The 18,155-nt window shown below is 39.2% G+C and overlaps 2 protein-coding genes across 3 annotated transcripts; one reads left to right on the forward strand and one right to left on the reverse strand.

Moving 5' to 3' along the window:
• The first annotated feature begins 5 nt into the window (after positions 1–5).
• LOC111322853 (uncharacterized) lies at positions 6–3,879 on the forward strand. The gene is made up of 3 exons (XM_022926053.2): positions 6–469; positions 1,489–1,623; positions 3,123–3,879. The coding sequence occupies exons 1-3, from the start codon at positions 261–263 to the stop codon at positions 3,403–3,405; spliced, it is 627 nt and encodes a 208-aa protein (XP_022781788.2). The 5' UTR covers positions 6–260; the 3' UTR covers positions 3,406–3,879.
• Positions 3,880–4,900: 1,021 nt separating this feature from the next.
• Positions 4,901–18,152, reverse strand: LOC111322841 (GRIP and coiled-coil domain-containing protein 1). Of its 2 annotated transcripts, none has more exons than XM_022926038.2 (11): positions 17,848–18,152; positions 16,283–16,581; positions 15,306–15,446; positions 14,443–14,532; positions 13,518–13,947; positions 12,717–12,995; positions 10,724–11,340; positions 10,451–10,575; positions 9,982–10,047; positions 9,366–9,495; positions 4,901–8,606 (listed from the first exon to the last, which is right to left on the reverse strand). In XM_022926038.2, exons 1-11 carry the CDS (start codon positions 17,930–17,932, stop codon positions 8,556–8,558), a joined length of 2,313 nt encoding a protein of 770 aa, XP_022781773.2. In that variant the 5' UTR covers positions 17,933–18,152; the 3' UTR covers positions 4,901–8,555. The 2 variants fall into 2 exon arrangements, with proteins under 2 accessions (XP_022781773.2, XP_022781774.2); XM_022926039.2 differs by having other exon boundaries at positions 15,306–15,443; positions 17,848–18,151.
• Positions 18,153–18,155: the final 3 nt, after the last annotated feature.

The following is an 18,155-nucleotide window of genomic DNA, read 5'->3' on the forward strand; positions in this document are numbered from 1 at the left end:
GGCCCTTCGAAAGACACATGTTGAACACCCAGATGCGCCATGCACCAATGATTTATTGTATTTGTTATCTCGCGATGACAACCGTTCTTGACAGCTTTCAATTGTTAACCAAGTTACGCGAGTATTTCATGACAGAGACTGTTTGTGTTAGTGACGTCACTGAGTCGCAATATACTCAGTTGCAACTGTCGATCTTCGGGAACCTCTCTACCACATAATTTTGCAGCTGGTTCGATTTTTCTCACCGACTATAGAATAACATGGGTGGGAAACTTGATAAAAACAAAAGAGACAAGATAATCGAAGATGATTTTGTAGATGTAGACAAGTTTTCAGGAGGCTATGATGAATTCGGCGAGCGGAAAGGTGAAGGAGCGTATTTCTTCGCTAATGGGGATATTTACGATGGAGATTGGAAGAAGGGCAAGAAGCATGGCTATGGAACTTATACATATGCAAATGGTAAAAGGTATGGTAACTTCTCTGGGTGATGGAAACATCGCAAGGAGAGTCCTTTGGGTTGAATTTTTGCCCGGTTTTATCTTTACTTCCGGTACTTCTGTTTCGAACGCTTGATTGTCCATGAAAAACAATACACTGCTCTTTGAAGATTTGCGCTGCAGTGTAATAGGCTGTTGTTTAATTACAGCCTCTCAAAGAAATGAGGACGTCGGAACGTATAGAAGTAACATGTTGCTTTATTTTCCTTCCTGATGATATTTCAGCCGAAGATACGCTATATTACCGAGAAATTCGCGAAATACGCTAGACTAGTCCAATACGATCACGAAGGGCTTTTGCCGGAAACTGTGAAACACGAAAACTCAAATCCTTAAACTTATAAGGATAATGGCCCTTTTCAAACGAATGTTAGTGAATGTGAATTAATAATTTATGGTGTGCTTGTTGCAGTTAAAGATCTTTAAGCTCAACAGCCTCGAAATAAAGGGTATTGGCCATAAATTACTGGATTAGCCGCGCTCTCATTGCGATTGACGTTTCTAATCAAGAAGATAAATATTTTAATTTTGGTCAGAAGAATAATTCTGAAAATTATTAATAATAGATTTTACGAAAGTTAAAGTCGTAGAACAAAACTTTCCAATCGAATTCTCCCGTTATCAAGAGTGTATTAGAATAGCAGTGACTGTTAAGCTAAAGATTGACGGAATTTGGTTAAGGAGTTTAATTTCGTACCTTTACTGTCAACTGGAGAGTGAACAGGAAGTAAAAAATGTCCTTCTCTCCAAGGAATTTTGACAGATTTAACAAAATTAGTCCGAAAGAAAGCTTTATGATTTTTATTATTTTAGTTTAGACGGCCTGTCACGCAATCTTCGTCGAGGCCGACAAAGTCAATTGAAAGTGTCACATGTAACCTACTTCGTTTGCCTTTTTTGCTTGTACGTTGCCTTTCAGTTTATACCCTCTTGATAATGCACATACCTTCTGTGTGTGACCCGAATTCAATATTTTGTTTTATTTAAGCATTAAAGGATGGTTTTACAAGGATCAATTCATTGGATCAGAGCCAAACGAAAAGTTAAAGAAAAAATTGAAAAAGAAAAATAAAAAATGTGAAGAGGATGCCGCAACGCTGCCTCCACCAGCAAGTCTTGTATTGTAAGTTTTTCTCAATTTTAAATCCTTTTTATTATAATAACATGGTTATCTATAATTCAGAACCGGTTGATTCAAATGTTATCACTCACTTCTGCTATTTGAAAAAGGATTTTAAAAACCGCTCGATATATCTTAAATATTGTTTCCAATAAAATGAAAAAGCCCGAAAACTGCATCGGCACTACGTAACAATCTGCAACAACGATTTATGCGTAACTTTCCTGCAACCTTTCGTGGAAAATCTTGGTCGGATTGCTTCCAGAAACTCGCAACATGTTGCCGAGTGTAACAACATCTTTGCGTTTTCCATGGAACTGACATATATTCTACATTACGACTAGTAGCCGTTTACTTAACAAATGGTAAACACCACAGCGTACACTATTGAGTTATGGATGCACGCGGGAGGTTACCAAGCACGAAAGACGCCTCGAGCGACTCTAGCTTCTTGAGTGCTTAGCAAACCTCCCAAGTGCATCCATAACTCAATAGTGTACGCTGTGGTGTTTACCATTTGTTTTATAACATAACATTGATACATTGTAGCTAAGGAGTTCCCTTTTATTTAACAAATCTTACGTGACCAGAAAAAACAAGCGCGCGCGGAAAAATAGTCTTTGCATTTGCTCACGTCAGCAGCGTACACCCATGGGCAAATGGTGGACGCTAAATTGACCAATCAGAGCGCGCGCTTTACTTTGGTTATGTTATAATTAACAATTATTCCACGAGTGTGCGTTGGATATGAGATGATAGATAGCCAACGAGGCGCGTAGCGCCGAGTTGGCTATAATCATCTCATATCCAACAAGTGCGAGTGTAATAATTGTTTTATTAAAAAAAAACGCCTCCAAGATATTAGACCAACCTTCTCGACTTTATTTTGTAAGAAGAAACCGGATGTTACAATGTACAGATATTACATTATGGTATATTGGCTCATATACCATAATGGCCAAGCCAATAAAAAGTCTTGAATTGCATTATCCTATGATCCAGTTTTTAATAATATAAATTCAACAAAAATGCTGAAACACAACTAATGTTAAATTCGTGTCCTCGGGCCTTCAAAGAAGTGCACCTGCATCTTTTGAGGGTACTTGGTTAAATCGTGGGTACCCCTGGATACGGTTTACAGTCCCTTTTTTTTTTTGCGTTTTTCGTGTGGGTATTGGCAAGTCGTAGGCGAACGTAAGGGCAGTGCGAGGAGAGCGTGAGGGGCGAGTGCGAGGACTTCAAGTGAGCGAGAAGAGAGCGTCGTTCGGCGAGCGCGAGGAAAGCGAGTCTCACGCGCTTTCCTCGCGCTCGTCTCGCGTTTGCCGCTCCACCGTAAAGACGCAAATACCTGACGTTGACACCTCTTTCGCGGGCTGAGTGTGCCTGCATAGTAAAGTAGTTAATCCGGGAATTTTGAAAAACGAGACTTGGATTGGATAAAAAGGGTTGTACAGTAATCTTTAGAAAAACCTGCCTAATTATTGAACTTCGATCCTCCCTAGTTCCTCGACCGCAGGCAAAACCTCCAAGCCCCTGCCCACAATTCGTAAATCCACCAGCCACGAAGACGTTTTCACAACCGAACGGGTCGAGCCCGATGGATTCCGACGGACGAAAAGTGAACGCCGTGCAAAGAGCGCCTTTAAGAGGAATTACAGACTTCCCAGCAAAGAAGATGAAAAGATGGAACGAAAGAGAAGCTTGAGGCTAAGGCAGTCAATCCGTGCCAAATATGGTTTACCAGATCCTTCAAGAAAAAATCCCTTACTTGGTAGTTCTGACTAGGTGTGAATTGATAATAATTTCCAAATGTATTTATTTATGAACCATTTAGATCTTTATAGCGGGGCTTTCACGCGCGCTTCGCGCGCGTGGGGCAGAGCCCCATACCCATGGAATACGGTCAACCTCTTTTCGTTTGGTTGTCACGTGACTGACTGAGCGTACTTACGTGCCTTCAGATTGCACGGGTAGGGTAGGGGAGACTATCAAAAGGAAGGAAGGGGTGACTCAGGCGAGTCTTGGCAAATAGACATCTTTTATGTTATTATTAATATTACGAACTTGGGAGCTCCGCTTTTAGGCTTGGCTAAATCTATTTAATACTGAACTGAAAATTGCGCGCTCTGTGATTGGTCGCTGCCTCTGATCTGTCGGTGTGCGGGCGCATGGGTGTCTCAGAATTTTCCGAATCAAACCAGTTTTGTAGGAGCTTTTACCAAGCAAATAAACAAATCAAACAAACCAAAAAAAGAAAAAGTTCAAGAAAAGGAAAAGAGTCTAAAAAAAAACCAAGATTATCATTGTTATTTTTCCCTGGCGCCTTAAAAAATCCAAGAATCTGGAACAAATCTACAAATAGTCGAGCGCTTCAAGGCGAGTAGTAATCGTTATTTGTATGACCCGCACGGCCCCATAGAAAATTATAGTGAAAGCTGACGTATGTAGGGCCGGACGGGTTGAAGTGAGCCCGCCCAGAAATAGCCGTCCGGCCCTAGTGCACTAGTACGGTGATATTGTTCGCTGTTGTTGCAAAAAACGAGTGACCGCAGCGATCACAAATGAGGAAATAAGTCACTTTTTTCAATAAATTACGAGTTTCTTTTTTTGACGTGAAAAAAATAAAGGAAAGTATTTGTTGTAGAATCTTGTTTGTGGTTTTGGGTGCCAGTCCATCACATCCTGTTTGGCGTTTGCTCAAACTTTCCGAATTTTTCAAAACTTAGTCAGTGGTCATATGGTAAATGCTTATTGACTGAATTAGATCGGACTTGACAGGAAAATATTTGGCTCTCGTTCATGACGTACGGACCGAGCTCAGCCAAATATTTTCCGGTCCCGCCCTACCACATAGTCGAAGAGTAAATAATCTTTTATTTTCTGGTAACTTTGTAGAAGAAATTTATCACATTATGCCGTGTGTCTTCAGTTATAAGAATTTTAATTTCAGATAAAAACCTTCAGGTCTGGTGGGTGGGAAAGATACGTCTCCGTTTTGATCTAAAAGAACATACCAGCTCCAGTTTCGCTGCCAGGATAACTTACTCGTTAGAAAATGGACTAGGGTTAACTTTTCATATATTTACAACACGTGTTAACAAAAGATGAGATTTTGACTTTTACATTAAACGAAACATTATATCGAACACAACATGAAAATTCGCAGATTTTTAAAAAAAAAATTGCAAAGGGCCACTGAAGGCAAAACAGTATTGGACGAAAATAACGTGCAGATATAATTAATAATTGGTCTGGGCAGGATAAAACAACAAACCAAACGTTAATGTAATTATGGATTTATTTGATACTCATGTCCCAACCTTCACATTGTTTAATGATAACATAATTTAAATGGTAACATAATTTAAACGGTATTTTAAAAAAATTAGGAGTGTGGTTTTCCTATGAACTGCCGTTAAGCTAGACTACGAGCAGACTTTCCTTCTCTGTGAACTCCGTGGCGCGAGTACGGAGTTACGGTGGCCCACAACTGTCACCGCAAAACCAAAAAGCCCACGGCAAAACCAAAAAGCCCACGGCAAAACCAAAAAGCCCACGGCAAAACCAAAAAGCTCACGGTAAAACCAAAAAGTTCACGGCAAAACCAAAAAGCTCACGGCAAAACCAATAAGCCCACGGCAAAAACCAAAAAGCTCACGGCAAAACCAAAAAGCTCACGGTAAAACCAAAAAGCCCGCGGCAAAACCAAAAAGCCCACGGCAAAACCAAAAAGCTCACGGTAAACCCAAAAAGCCCGCGGCAAAACCAAAAAGCCCGCGGCAAAACCAAAAAGCTCACGGCGAAACCAAAATACTCACGTGCTCACGGCAAAAGCAAGGCCAGATCCGTGGGTCCTGGACACTAATTGTGCGCGCAAAGGCTGTTGTAGGAGGGTCTCAATGGGGTGCTGGCTTTTACGGTTATCGGCTAAAATTTTGGCTCTTTTACGGCTATCGGTTAAGTTTTTACAGTTACGGTTAACAAAAAAGTTAAAAATTAATTTCTTTGGTTCCAAAAGGTTAAATATTAATAAACCTGTGTTTTTTTAAGCTTTAAAGCAAAATAAAAGTGTTATGGTCATCTCAGGCTTAAATGAGTTATTCTTTTGAAAAAATTTAATATTTGATAAATCATACCACAACGTATGAACCACATGTACGACATGTACGGAGTCAAAGTCAGCAAAATAAGAAATGAAACAGGTCATAAGTAAGTTTAGCACCTTCCTTAAAATTAAGAAATTTAGGGAACAATTTTTTTTACGGTTATCTCTTTTGACCCCATTTACGGCTAACGGTTAAAATTTTTCAATTTCTACGGCTATCGACTAAATTTTTGGCCATTTTACGCCTATCGGTTAACCCCATTAAGACCCTCTTGTAGGGGTGTTACGAAAACTAAGACCCTCGGAAACGAAGACCAAAGACCTAAGATCCGTCTTAGTTTTCGAGATTACGAAAACTAAGACCCCCTAAAATCGAATCTGTTGAAATATAAATTATCTCCTGTCCGATCCTTTCCACCGAGTTTAGGTGAAATTTAACGGTAAATTTAGGAGTCTTAGTTTTCGTAATTTAATAATCTTAGTTGACAAATTGGAAAAACGTAGAAGTCAGTAAATGTGACCGATTCTGCCAAGGAAATTTTATTGTTTGGAGCTTGGACTTGTTAGGAGAGTTTCCTTGACAGCTGGATTACACCCCATGTTGTGAAACCATTTGCGAAGACATCATTTTTTTTCTTCGCTTTTTTTGTCACATTTCTTCCCTTCGTGATGTTACAGTAACACGGGAAAACTAACCGGATTTATTATCGAATATGAGCTTTCTGTGGGCTCTTAATTTAATGTCCACTTGCAATCCACCAAAACCTAGCGCGTGTGCATAAGTTACATATTGCTCAAATAGCGCTATCTGCTGCGCGGATCGTGCATCATATGTATCTAATACCGCAGTACAAAATATATGAACTTCATATATTTCATTGTATCTCATTTATCGCTTTCACGGGTTTATTACGAATCAACTTAACGGCCTGCTCCCAGTTGGCTTGTTAGCTCAAATGGTAGAGCGCTGCACTAGTATCGCAGAGGTCAGTGGTTCGAATCTCGTACAGGCCTGATTTTTTTCAGGTCTGATTTTCGCTGTTGCTTAAATAGCACTATCTACTGCGAGGATCGTTCATCATATGTATCTAATACCGCAGTACAAAATATATGAACTTCATATATTTCATTGTATCTGTGCATAAGTTATTTAGCACTGTCACAGGTAACGCATTCGCGATCGCAGAGGCAAGAAGAAAAACATCCATCTCCAATGGAAAGCCAATTTTATGATTTAAAGGATAAGTAACAAAATTAAAGATCAATTGGGGTAAGGCATATTTTCATTGTACAATTATACCTAGGTAGCGTATGGCGTTTTTTTACGTTTTTCCAACGGACAAATTGGAAAACAAACATTGGGCACTCGCAAGGAATACCTGGTCGCGATTTCCGGTGTCGGTGATTAACTCCTTTGTTCGGGAACAGAAAAAAATCGATGTTAGTGCTTTCCCATATTGCAAGTACAGCAGTGTTTTTGCTCGATTGATCGAATATGAGCTTTCTGTGGGTTCTTAGGTTAATGTCCACGGTCGTAATTCGACTTTGTAGACATTTTACCTACTGGTTTAGTAGGGGTCTTAGCTTTCAAAGCTAAGAGGGGTCTTAGTTTTCGAAATTACGAAACCTTAGACCCCTAAATTTACCAAAACTGAAACTCGGTGGAAAGGATCGGACAGGAGATAATTTGACAGATTAGACCTGTTTTGGTTACAATTTGACTTTATATTTGGACGGATTCGATTTTAGGAGGTCTTAGTTTTCGTAATCTCGAAAACTAAGACGGGTCTTAGGTCTTCGTTTTCGAGGGTCATAGTTTTCGTAACACCCCTACAACAGCCTTTGCGCGCACAATTAGTGTCCAGGACCCACGGATCTGACCTTGGTTTTGCCGTAAGCTTTTTGGTTTTGCCGTGACAGTTGTGGGCCACCGTAAAATAGAAAAGATGTGTGTCCCTTACAGGGATACACATCTTTTCTATTTTAGTGCCACTTTTGGTGCCACTTTTGGTGCCACTTTTAGTGCCACTTTTTGTGCCACTTTTTGTGCCACTTTTAGTGCCACTGACCCTGGGAACGAGGTTGAATTATCGCAGGCTCGTGTTGTACGCGAGTCAAGAAAATCAACGAGGAAAAATAATGAACTCTGGGAGCGCGCTCATTAACATCAACCTTTTTTTCATTTAATTTTTTTTTTACTCGCACGATGGACTGCGCCGAAAAGGGTGGACGGTTCGTAATCTACCGTAAAGCTAAAACTCGACCAGACAACGACAACAACTAACGCGTGAGAATTAACACGTCAATAAGCGAGTTATAAATTGGGAGCACCTCAAACCTCGTTCCCAGGGTCTTTTTCCTCACTTGGGGGTGGGGCGTTGGAGCACCTCTAGTTTTGTCATATCACAACTGGTCCACGGGTTTGTCCGGATTGTTCGATTGGCGCTCCTTTATTCTTTGCAGATGACAGCACGAAACCGTTTCAAATAAGTTAAAAAAAAAACCTTTCCAACTCCAGCAGACTAATGCATCTAACAATCCCAGGACGCTCAATTGTATTAACATAAGTTAGGGGTGTTTCACTTAAAGGGAAAGCATGTTGTTAACTGATCAGTTATCGCACAAATGATTAATAAACTAAAGCACGGTGGTCAACGGCACCATCATTGAATGCATTTAGCCCTATTTTCATACCAAAAATATCTGCTCGAAGTATATTTGATGTCTTGAAAAATAGTTATCCCCCTCCCCTCCCCAGTAAAGAGAATTTTAATTTAAAATTTGGAGTTCCTCTCCGCGCAAGGCGATTACCGACTAGGTTGCCGCTTCTTTATGTTCCGGGCCACCAAGAAGCTGACTGGACTTTTCTCACTTGACTCAACTTCCGAGGAAATAAAAAAAAGACAAAAATCACAATAACGAAACAAAGTCAGTAATTCTGAGTCTTTTTTGCGTCGTGCAAGACTACCCACAACTTGAACGAGACGGAAAAATATCAGCTCTGTTTTAAAGAAAATTCAAAAGGGGTAATTACAAGCCTAAAAGATGCAAAGAAGATTGACACGACTACAAGTGATAAACTTGTAAAGTTTAACCCTTTCACTGTATTATGATGTGCTAGTTCATTAGTATTAATTAATAGTAATTAGTTAATAATAATTAGTATTGGATCAACTGATAATCCCCTAATTGATATTTTTCTTTATTCTCATCATTTTTCTGCGTGATATTGTGTTCATGTTGCAAGGGGGAACTTCTATCCTGGTAACTCCCGGGAATTTAAGGGTTAAGAAGCTGAAGCTGTTATGTGGTCAGTGCCTAAGAGGCCCTCCAAATTACTGAGACTCCGAGCCTAAACAAGGAACATGAATGATGAGTAAGGCTAACCAACAAATAGACTGTGTAGCTGACTGTGTAAGCGAACGCGAGGTAAGGAGCGGGAGTGGCGAATCATGCCTGAGAGTGGAAGGAGCTTGCCTCCGCTCGTCTGAATTCGTAAAAAAAAAAAATTGGCCTACAAGTGGTACGCGTTAGGTAAAGGATAAGCAAAACAAATTGCTACGTGAAAATAATCAAAACTAGACGGTGCTTTAGACCTTCATGTTGTGGTTACATTCCAAAGGAGGGATGTGGAAAATACCTCTTTGGGACTGAATTCCAAAACGGTTGCTATGGCGGTGATCATCTGCTGTTTGACAGAGTAACTGGTGCTCATCATAAACCTGAGCACGATATTTTTAAGGTATTCCAAGTTGGCACTCTCTCGAGATCTGAAGAATAAAGCGAATGGGCACTTATTCAGTAGCACTTTGTAGCGCAACTTGTTAAAGAGATGTCGTGCCCATGATGTTCGGTCCCCCGAGATAATGCTGCAGCTATCCAGAAATGATCTTACTTGGGTATTTTGGTGAAAAGTCAATGGACGCCCCGTAGGTCGACAAAGTGAATAAACATCCCTTCCAAGGATGCTTGCTAGCTCACTACGGTTTACCAACCTCACCCCTCTCGGTAGAACGACAATGTAAGAATAAACCATCTCGCCTAGGACCTGCGCACGATGCCTCAGATTCCGGCAAGCCAATAGCTGCACATCACTCTGTCACCCAAGTTAAGATCATTTTGTCGTAAAAAGTTTATTACTTCCTTCACAGTATTTGTATCTCCTTGCACGATGCCGGGAATATTTGAAAGTATTTGCACGCCACATCAATTTGGGTTTTGCATTTAGGGTCCACTAAAAGTGGAGAAAACTTTACCTATCTCTTTCCAGTTTCCTGATTTCTTCCTTCAGAACGTTGGTTTGATCAATCAGCTTTTCACCTCTTTCCAAACAAAAAAAAATCAATGTTGCTAAGAAACCGCATACATAAACAAGATGTTTTCGGGATGTGCTAACTTTAAACATCAAGTCAGTTTGCTTGTAGTCGTTCTACAGTTTATCAAGAAACACTCAAGCCAATATGGACCAATAAGAAGATTTCATGACATGAAGTCATTCTAAAACGCAATATCGTGCTCTTCATGATATTTAAAACACGTAAAACCATTGGCAATTGAAAAAAAAATATGTTAAACATATTTTTATCATTAGGGCTAACTAGTGGCGGGAAGGAGAAATAACATAATCTTATGGTAAAAGGATTCTGTGAAGTGAAATCTCAACTGATTCAATTTCTTACGGGGAGTCCGTGTTGGATTCAGAAAGATGCCAAACATTATACCAACCGTAGTTCAGCATCTCTTAGGGACGCCTCCAGCTCGTTCTTCTGACGTCGTATCGCCACGCTTTCCGCTTCCCTTCTGGCTTGTTGTTGAGCGTAATGTACTAATGTGCTTTCACTGTTGCTAACCTAAAAAAATCACGTTTTATTCAGTTCATCAGTTTTGTAAGGAAATATATCCTGTGTTATCGTACGAGCCGTATGGTTATTAGCTATGAAATGTTCTAAATCTCAATAATCTGCTAAAATACATTTTGCAGGTGTTAAACACACTTACCCCAGAAGGCTTGGACAAAAGTTGATGAACAGCTGCATCTGCATCAGAGGACTGGGGAGAGTCCAAAGTGGCCTGAGACCCACTACTCACCTCCACAAACTTTCTCGGATAAGAAAACACTTGCCTTGTTTTGGCCACATTCTCTGCTGAAGGACTACTTGAAAGACTGCGGCTTCTCAGTATCTCAATCTCAGAATCTTTTTCTGCCACTAGCGCAAGAGTTCTTTCTCTTTGATTTAAAACCTGTCTTTCTAGTTCCTCAAGTCTTTGTTTGTAAACGGTACTTGTTTCTTCTTGTTCCCGTTTGTGTTTCTCTTCCAGTAACTTGACTTGATCTCGCAGATTGGAAATCACCTTCTTATGATCCCGTTCTTTTTCAAGGCCCTGATCTTTTAACTCTTCAATTTGCTGTTCCAAATCCGTGTTGCGTTTCTTTAATATTTCCAAATTTTCCAACTGTTCACTTAGTTCTTTAAAAGATTTGTTCTTGTGTAGGGCTTGCGTTTTCACTTTATACCTTTCAAACTCTTCCTTCAGTTGGCGCAGCTCTTGTTGACAAATCTGATGAGCAGGGTTGTTGGCAAAGAAGGACTCCAACTCAGACTTGCTCAGTTCTTCTAATTTTTAGAAAGTAAAAAAAAAAAAAGAAAAAAAAAACAAATATAAAAAAAAATAATGTTTACCAATCTATCCAACGGAAAGTTCCATGACAATATAGGTTAACCCTCTACACTTAAACATCAGTTTCTATCAATGAATTTGAATATATGAAAATCATATATGTACAGCGGTTTCATTAAATGTTTGAAAGCGATCCTCGCAGTAATGAACCCCACTTATGTAGTAGTGGAAATAAGGCCTGAAAAAATTTCAGGCCCGTAGGGATTTGAACCCAGGACCTTTGCGCTACTGGTGCAGTGCTCTACCAACTGAGCAAACTAGCCATAATGACCAGCTCCCAGTTGGCTTGTTAAGAAGGGTTCGTTACTGCGAAGATCGCTTTCATAGATCAGTTTCTATATTCTCCATTCTCTTTTTTCTATATTTTCTTTGGTACTGACAAAGAGAATTCGTCTAACAACCGAGAGCTTCTTTAGTTAGTGACCATTTCCCCTACTCTCCTACTCTTAATGAATGATTCAGGAGTATTACTGTATGGAGAAATTAGATGCCAGTCACTCTTGGAGGTTTTAAGGGTTAAACATTAGGCATCTCCTTTGGAACTTTCAGGTGAACGTAGCTTTCTAATATATTAAAAAACCCATTTGGCAAGGTGGCTGTGCTTTGTAAATCAGAGTGGCTGCGAGCCTACATTGAACTTGAATGAATAATACACCGAATGCAAGTATGGCGCCATTGTTCTGGACTGACTAGCCTCGTCTTCATGAGGAAACACAAAAGGATTATTACACGTGTGAGAGGCTAGTCAGTCCAGAACAATGGCAATTCAAATTGGACGCCATATTTGCATTCGATGTATAACATTGCTGCATGTTAAATAGTAATAACATTAGGATGATCAGAAAATACCAGCTAAAGCCACCTATTGAACATTCCCTAAATAGTTTGAAAGATATAACAGTTATGGGCAAGCCTCACACACTAGGAAACAGAACAATCAAAAACGTTTTCAGGAATCATAGGAAGGAAAAACAAAGCCAAAAAAAAAAAAAATAAAGCAAATTCAAAAGTGGGTCAAAATCATACCTTCATTTTTTTTCCCTCTCTAACATGGAACCTAAGAATCCACTGACTACCTTAGTCAGGATTAAACATTGTAGAGGGTGGCAAAGAGGGGGTGGGGTGGGGGGGATTCTGATCCCATTTCATGCACGCTTCACGTAAACTGCAGTGTTTCACTCGAAAACCTCACATCTCAACTCACCTTGCCTTTCTTTAAAATCCACCTTTCAAGTGTCAATTAATCACGCGTCACGTACTGAGTAAATTAATATGCCTTTTCAGTACAATTTAATCTCGCAATACTACTAACCAAAATTCATTGGTGTGTCACAGGAATTAAGGGCAATCTTGAGCATTCCTTTCAACTTGAAAACTTGCTTTTTTAACTCTTCTGGTGTTTCGTTTTCCTCCAGTTCCTTTTCATTGTCTGGCATCTGATTTTCATCTAAACTAAGCTGTCTTGATAACGTGGCATTTTCTGAATCTAGTTTCTGCAAACGGTCTTTTAATTTCTGTATAGCTTGCTGGTCTTGTAGTCTAAGCTTTTCATAATTTCCGACAACTTCTGACAACTCAGAGAGTTTCACCTCTGTTAGGAAACAAGAAATAATATACTACAATTCAAAACATAATGCACGATCCACTGGTTGACCAATGGTGTATTTGTATTTCTCCTTTTTTTTTTGCATGAAAATACTACAATCTATTAAAGTGGCATTTTCATGTCAAAAACATTGTACTGAAATGGATAGAGATTTTTTTTCCTCTTGGAGTTCGAGTGTGATAGTACCTACAGTTGGGAAAACAATGTTTTTTTTATGTAATTTTCTTGAGTACTTGAGTGCCGAAAAAAGACAGAATTGAAGGGCTGGTCATTACAGCACACATCACAAGAGAAATACGAATGGCATAGACAATGTGGCAAACCAAGTCTCCATTTGAATCAGGACTATTCAGGTTCATGCCCCCCCCCCCCATCCCATTTCACTTCTTGCTTGCCCTCCATATTTTTGTGCTTACCTACAGAAAAAAGTGAGGTGGAATGCAGTCTGCTTGGGAATTAGAGGTAGAAAAGTAATTAAAAATACAAGTCACTGAATTCTGTACATACCCAAATCTGCTACTCTACACTCTTCTAAACTTGTAATAATCCTCAACCTTTCCTCAGCATCATTGGCTCTCTTCTGCTCCCTTATGACAGCCTCTGCATGTTCTTTCTTCATCTTGGACATTTCATCTTGCAACTGGACCAGAAGTGGCGAGGGTCTTGTGGAGGCTTTCTCTGCTTCCTTCATCCGTTTCTCAACTCCTTGTAACTCAAGCTGCAGCAGGGAAATTTGACGTTCATATTCCTCTGTTTTGCTACCAGGTAACTTTTTAGACAGCACAATCTGTTCTTTGGCATCTTCTAGCTGTTGTTCAAGGTCTTCTTTTGTGGAGCGTTCTGTGGACAACAGCATTTGAAGTTCACGCAGCATGAGGACATGGTTGTTTTGTTCTTCTTCACGGGCTTGCTGTTCATGTCTCATGCGCAGCTTGAGCTGTTTGTAGACAAATGAGATTGATTATGGATTAGTTTTTTTTCTTGGCTAACTTACTGCAATATTTCAAGGAAAACATGTCAACACAAGCATAGTAGGACATCTACATGTCAATCCTGTCAAGTTGTGTTATCATAGATTGGTGTCAACCTGCATCAGAATATCAATTGGATCATTTTTGGCTAATTCCACAAATCATTCTTAACCTGTAACCAGCCATTCTTATTTTTGGGTGAAGTGCAAGAGTGCAGCAGTTCAAGAGTTAGCAGTCAACACCTGATCACACTCCTCCCCCAATCCCATAAGTAAGATTTAAATGGTGGGAAAAAATCTCAGAGAAGGTAGGCTACTCTTCTGGAACTCAAAATTCAGTCATAATTTTGAATATTATTTTTGATCATGGAGATAAAAAATATACAGTTTCTCAAGCATACTTCCACCTCAAACAAATTAAAGAAACCTTCTGTCAGTTTCCAATTCTCATTTAAAGCAAACCTCCTGTAGTTGTTCCTCCAGTGTTGCCACATTCTTGTTCAGCTTTTCGGTTTCTTCTGCATATTCCTTGACTTTGACTTCCTGTTCTTGCTGCAGTTGTTAGATTTCAAATATAGACAAAAGGATGCTTTAATCATGGAGAACATGTAGGATGGAATAGTTTTAAAGTGCTATATAGCAACATGAAGTTCAATGACAGATAGATGAATTCAGCTGAATTAATTATTTGACATGGGAAGAAAATGTTAGTTTTCTAATGGTAGGTGAACAAATAAACATCAAATTGTGTACAATTAAAGCTGGTGGAGATCTACATTAAGTTATTCTCACTTCAGATGGTACAATAGTTAAAAAATTTGAATACAAACACTCTTTTTGTCTTGTTACATGTATTGTCCAGTACATGCATTTATTGAGTTCTAGTTGACTGATTTTGTAGTTTACAAGCATTTCACACTCACACGCATGCTTTTTTTTACTTAATATACACTCAAGTCTGTGCGTTATTGATGCACGGTGTGGGTCTTTTCACGCATGGGAATGGCGTGCACATCGTAGTGTTGCATTACATAGCATTGCATAGCATTACCATTGTAATCGTGCCATAAATCTACTCCCCTAAGTGAAAGTAAAATAACTGATTACGGGTACTGTATAGTAAATATATTATCTTGATTATTTAATAAAAAACAGTTGAATTAGAGGAATGAGAGTGATCACTTGACGCATGAATACTCTACACACTTCAAGCTGTAGCTGATTTTCATCTTGAAGTATCTGCTAAGCACACCCAAAGCGATAGGTGTTCGATGTATCTTAGAAGGCCGCTTCAAAAATGTTCCTACACTTAAGGATGTACGCACCATCATTTTCTTTTTATCTGCCTGGTAGTTGGCTTCCATCTTTGACTTCTGCTCCATAACAGTAGCAAGTGATGTTGTGAGAGTGGATATCTTGTCTTGCAGGGTTTCCAACTCATCATGCTCAGATGAGGTGTCTTCCTGCTTTGAGAAGATAAGACAAACTTAGTGAAAAAAAGTAGAAATCTAGCCTGCTGTTTGAACATAAGAGTAATTGTAATATTCTACTGAGGTCACTCTGTGATGTGAGGGTGGTCTTGAGAAGGACTATTGCTAGTTAGAGTTGCTAACTGTTCAACAACCTGAATGGAAGACATTAGCAAAGTCAAGGAGACAGACATGGTAAAGAGACATTACTGGACTGAAAACATTATTTTTTTTTTTTAACCAGAATGCAAAGACTACTAATTATCAATACTCCTAGTGAACTTCTATTGAGTAACAGCTGTTGTCTGAGTACAGAGCTAGAGAGAATAGGTTAAGAAATTTATCAGTATGCATTTAATTCATATTAAATGTTTGGCACTGACTCAGTGCTAGTTAAAGAAAAAAAAATTCGCACTCCAGACAAGTGGCCAATCTAGCCAGAACTTATTCCAGCTTCTGCAGAATGAAGCTACTCAGAATTTCACTCTTAATACTTTTAACAAGTATTTATCAAAGTGGAGGTGGCTAGTGGTGGATATGTAGTGAGCTACTAAGCAGAGAGGTTAATATCCACCACTAGTCACCAACACTGTGGTGAATACCCCCTCACAGGAAGTTGTTTTTAGTTTATACTAAAACAGTGAGATGATAAAGCACAGAAAAGTTATTTCAACTCATTTATTGCTGCAACGATTACAATATTTTTGGCTGTAAATCCTGCGTGAGTCACTTGGAGGTATACAGCAAAGGATATTCTGAGTTTGAGCGGCCAATCAGAATGTGCCTTCAACACTTTCAACTGTTTTGGTATGTACAAATGCATTACAACAAACCTTTTCAGATGGTAATTGATTTTCATCATTTCCTTCATCATCCTTAACTGCTAAAGGATGATCCAGTACCTCCCCTTTCTTTAAACCATCCTCTTCCAAAGGGCTTGCTAGACCAACACCCTTACTAGCCTTATCACTACTATTTTCATCTTTTACAACTTCCTTCTGATCTTTGCTATGGGTTGGTTCATTTCTGTGGCTGCTTTTTGTTGGCTGGGTGTTACTACTTGTTAAAACTTTGACACTGGCTTCTATTGCTTCTTTTTCTTGTAAGAGATTCTTGTAGGCATGGACAACATCTAGAGAGAAATGGGAATAGATATGTTGTAGTCAGAGCTCTCAAAGATTTAACCTGTCGAGTTAAAATTACAGTACAACTCATAGTGAGAACTGTAACTTTTGTCCCAAAAGGGAAGAAAACCTCAAGCAAAACTGGAAAGATCTTGAAGAAACATTGACTTTTTCTCTAGCAATACACCACCTACTAACCGCTGCCTGGTTAGCTCAATTGGGAGAGCGCCGGACTGCTGTGTGGCAGGTCGAGAGTTCAATACCGGCCGGACCAACACTTAGGGTCTTAAAATTAATTGAGAAGAATATGCTTCCTTTCTTTAACATCAAGAAATGGTTAGATATTCTAGTCTTCTTGGATAGGGACAAATAAATGGAGGTCCTGTCTCCTGCAGGGTTTGGGTAGGAGATGTTAATTTCCCACGCACGAGGTTACTGTATGATGGATGTCCTCCCTGGGGTGGGTTGGGTGGGTAGGTGAAATCGCTACAGACTAAACACGGCTGCCAGAGGCGCCTGTCTGATTTCAACCTTAAAATTGTAACTAAACACGTATGTTGTTTAGAGAAATAGAGACCTTTACCTTTTACCTTTACTATACAATTCTTACAGTAGTTTGGATAATTTGGTATTGTATCAACTAGTAATCCCCTATTTTAGATTTTTCTTAATTCTTGTCACTTGTCTGTTTGATATTGTGTTGATTTTGAAAGGATAAATCTGTCTTGGTCACCCTTAGGAGTTGAAGGATTAAAACAGTAAATACAGTCTTTGATAACCCATGACTAGCGCAGTTATTTCAAGTAGTTTTAGATCACATACTGAAAAATTATCTTACATCATCGATGTACTGTATTACAAAAACTACCCTAAGAAAATTGATCCTTGTTATCTGAACATGAGTAGTTTAGTTGATCTTAAGTTTCATACATCACCCTGTGCTTAATACTAACTCAGCTGTTCTTAATGTCTTTCTTGTTTTGAATTCATGATCACGTACATTTAACATTATTAACTATACTAAGAACTGTGTCACGTAACTACAGCATATGTTTGCGATGTCGTCACAATCGCTACTGTTTGAATCAATCTTGGTTTTCTCACACATTTTACTGCTATTAACAATGATAAATTGCATTACCATACAATACAACAGACAACGAACGTGTTAAGGTAAGGACAGGTACTATACATGTAGTCAAGATATGCTGCCGAATAATCGATCAGTCACCTAAACATATCATTCTAAATGAAAGTTTAGAACATTTCCTCACCTCTGAGTTTTGTTTCATAACGATTCAGTTGCTCTTTCTGTGCCTCTACAAGTTTTATAAGCTCAAAGCGTGATTTCTTATCCATAAAACACGAAGAATTAGTCCTCAAAATATTCTTCGCGACGTCTTTGGCATTGTATCTCGTTAACAGTTCATCGCCAAACTATGGGGAAAAGTCTCTCACTTTCTGACCTCTCGATATTCTTAAAGTGTCATATGTCAACCTTTTCTCTGTTTTACCGAGAAGAGACGCCTACAACAGCGACATTCTCGGTAGGGAAATTATAACTACTTTTATGACTATCAGC

This window comes from Stylophora pistillata, chromosome 10, assembly GCF_964205215.1.
Source record: "Stylophora pistillata chromosome 10, jaStyPist1.2, whole genome shotgun sequence".
NCBI lineage: Eukaryota > Metazoa > Cnidaria > Anthozoa > Scleractinia > Pocilloporidae > Stylophora > Stylophora pistillata.

Bases quoted from the DNA above. Each gene is read 5' to 3' on its own strand.
- LOC111322841 (XM_022926038.2), bottom strand. From the start codon at position 17,932: ATGGATAAGAAATCACGCTTTGAGCTTATAAAACTTGTAGAGGCACAG. The intron at 14,533-15,305 runs GTGCGTACATCC...TAACAACTGCAG, and splicing joins CAGATAAAAAGAAAATGATG to CAAGAACAGGAAGTCAAAGT. The intron at 9,496-9,981 runs GTAAAGTTTTCT...TTTATTCTTCAG, and splicing joins AGGAAACTGGAAAGAGATAG to ATCTCGAGAGAGTGCCAACT.
- LOC111322853 (XM_022926053.2), top strand. From the start codon at position 261: ATGGGTGGGAAACTTGATAAAAACAAAAGAGACAAGATAATCGAAGAT. The intron at 470-1,488 runs GTATGGTAACTT...GTTTTATTTAAG, and splicing joins ACATATGCAAATGGTAAAAG to CATTAAAGGATGGTTTTACA. The intron at 1,624-3,122 runs GTAAGTTTTTCT...GATCCTCCCTAG, and splicing joins CCACCAGCAAGTCTTGTATT to TTCCTCGACCGCAGGCAAAA.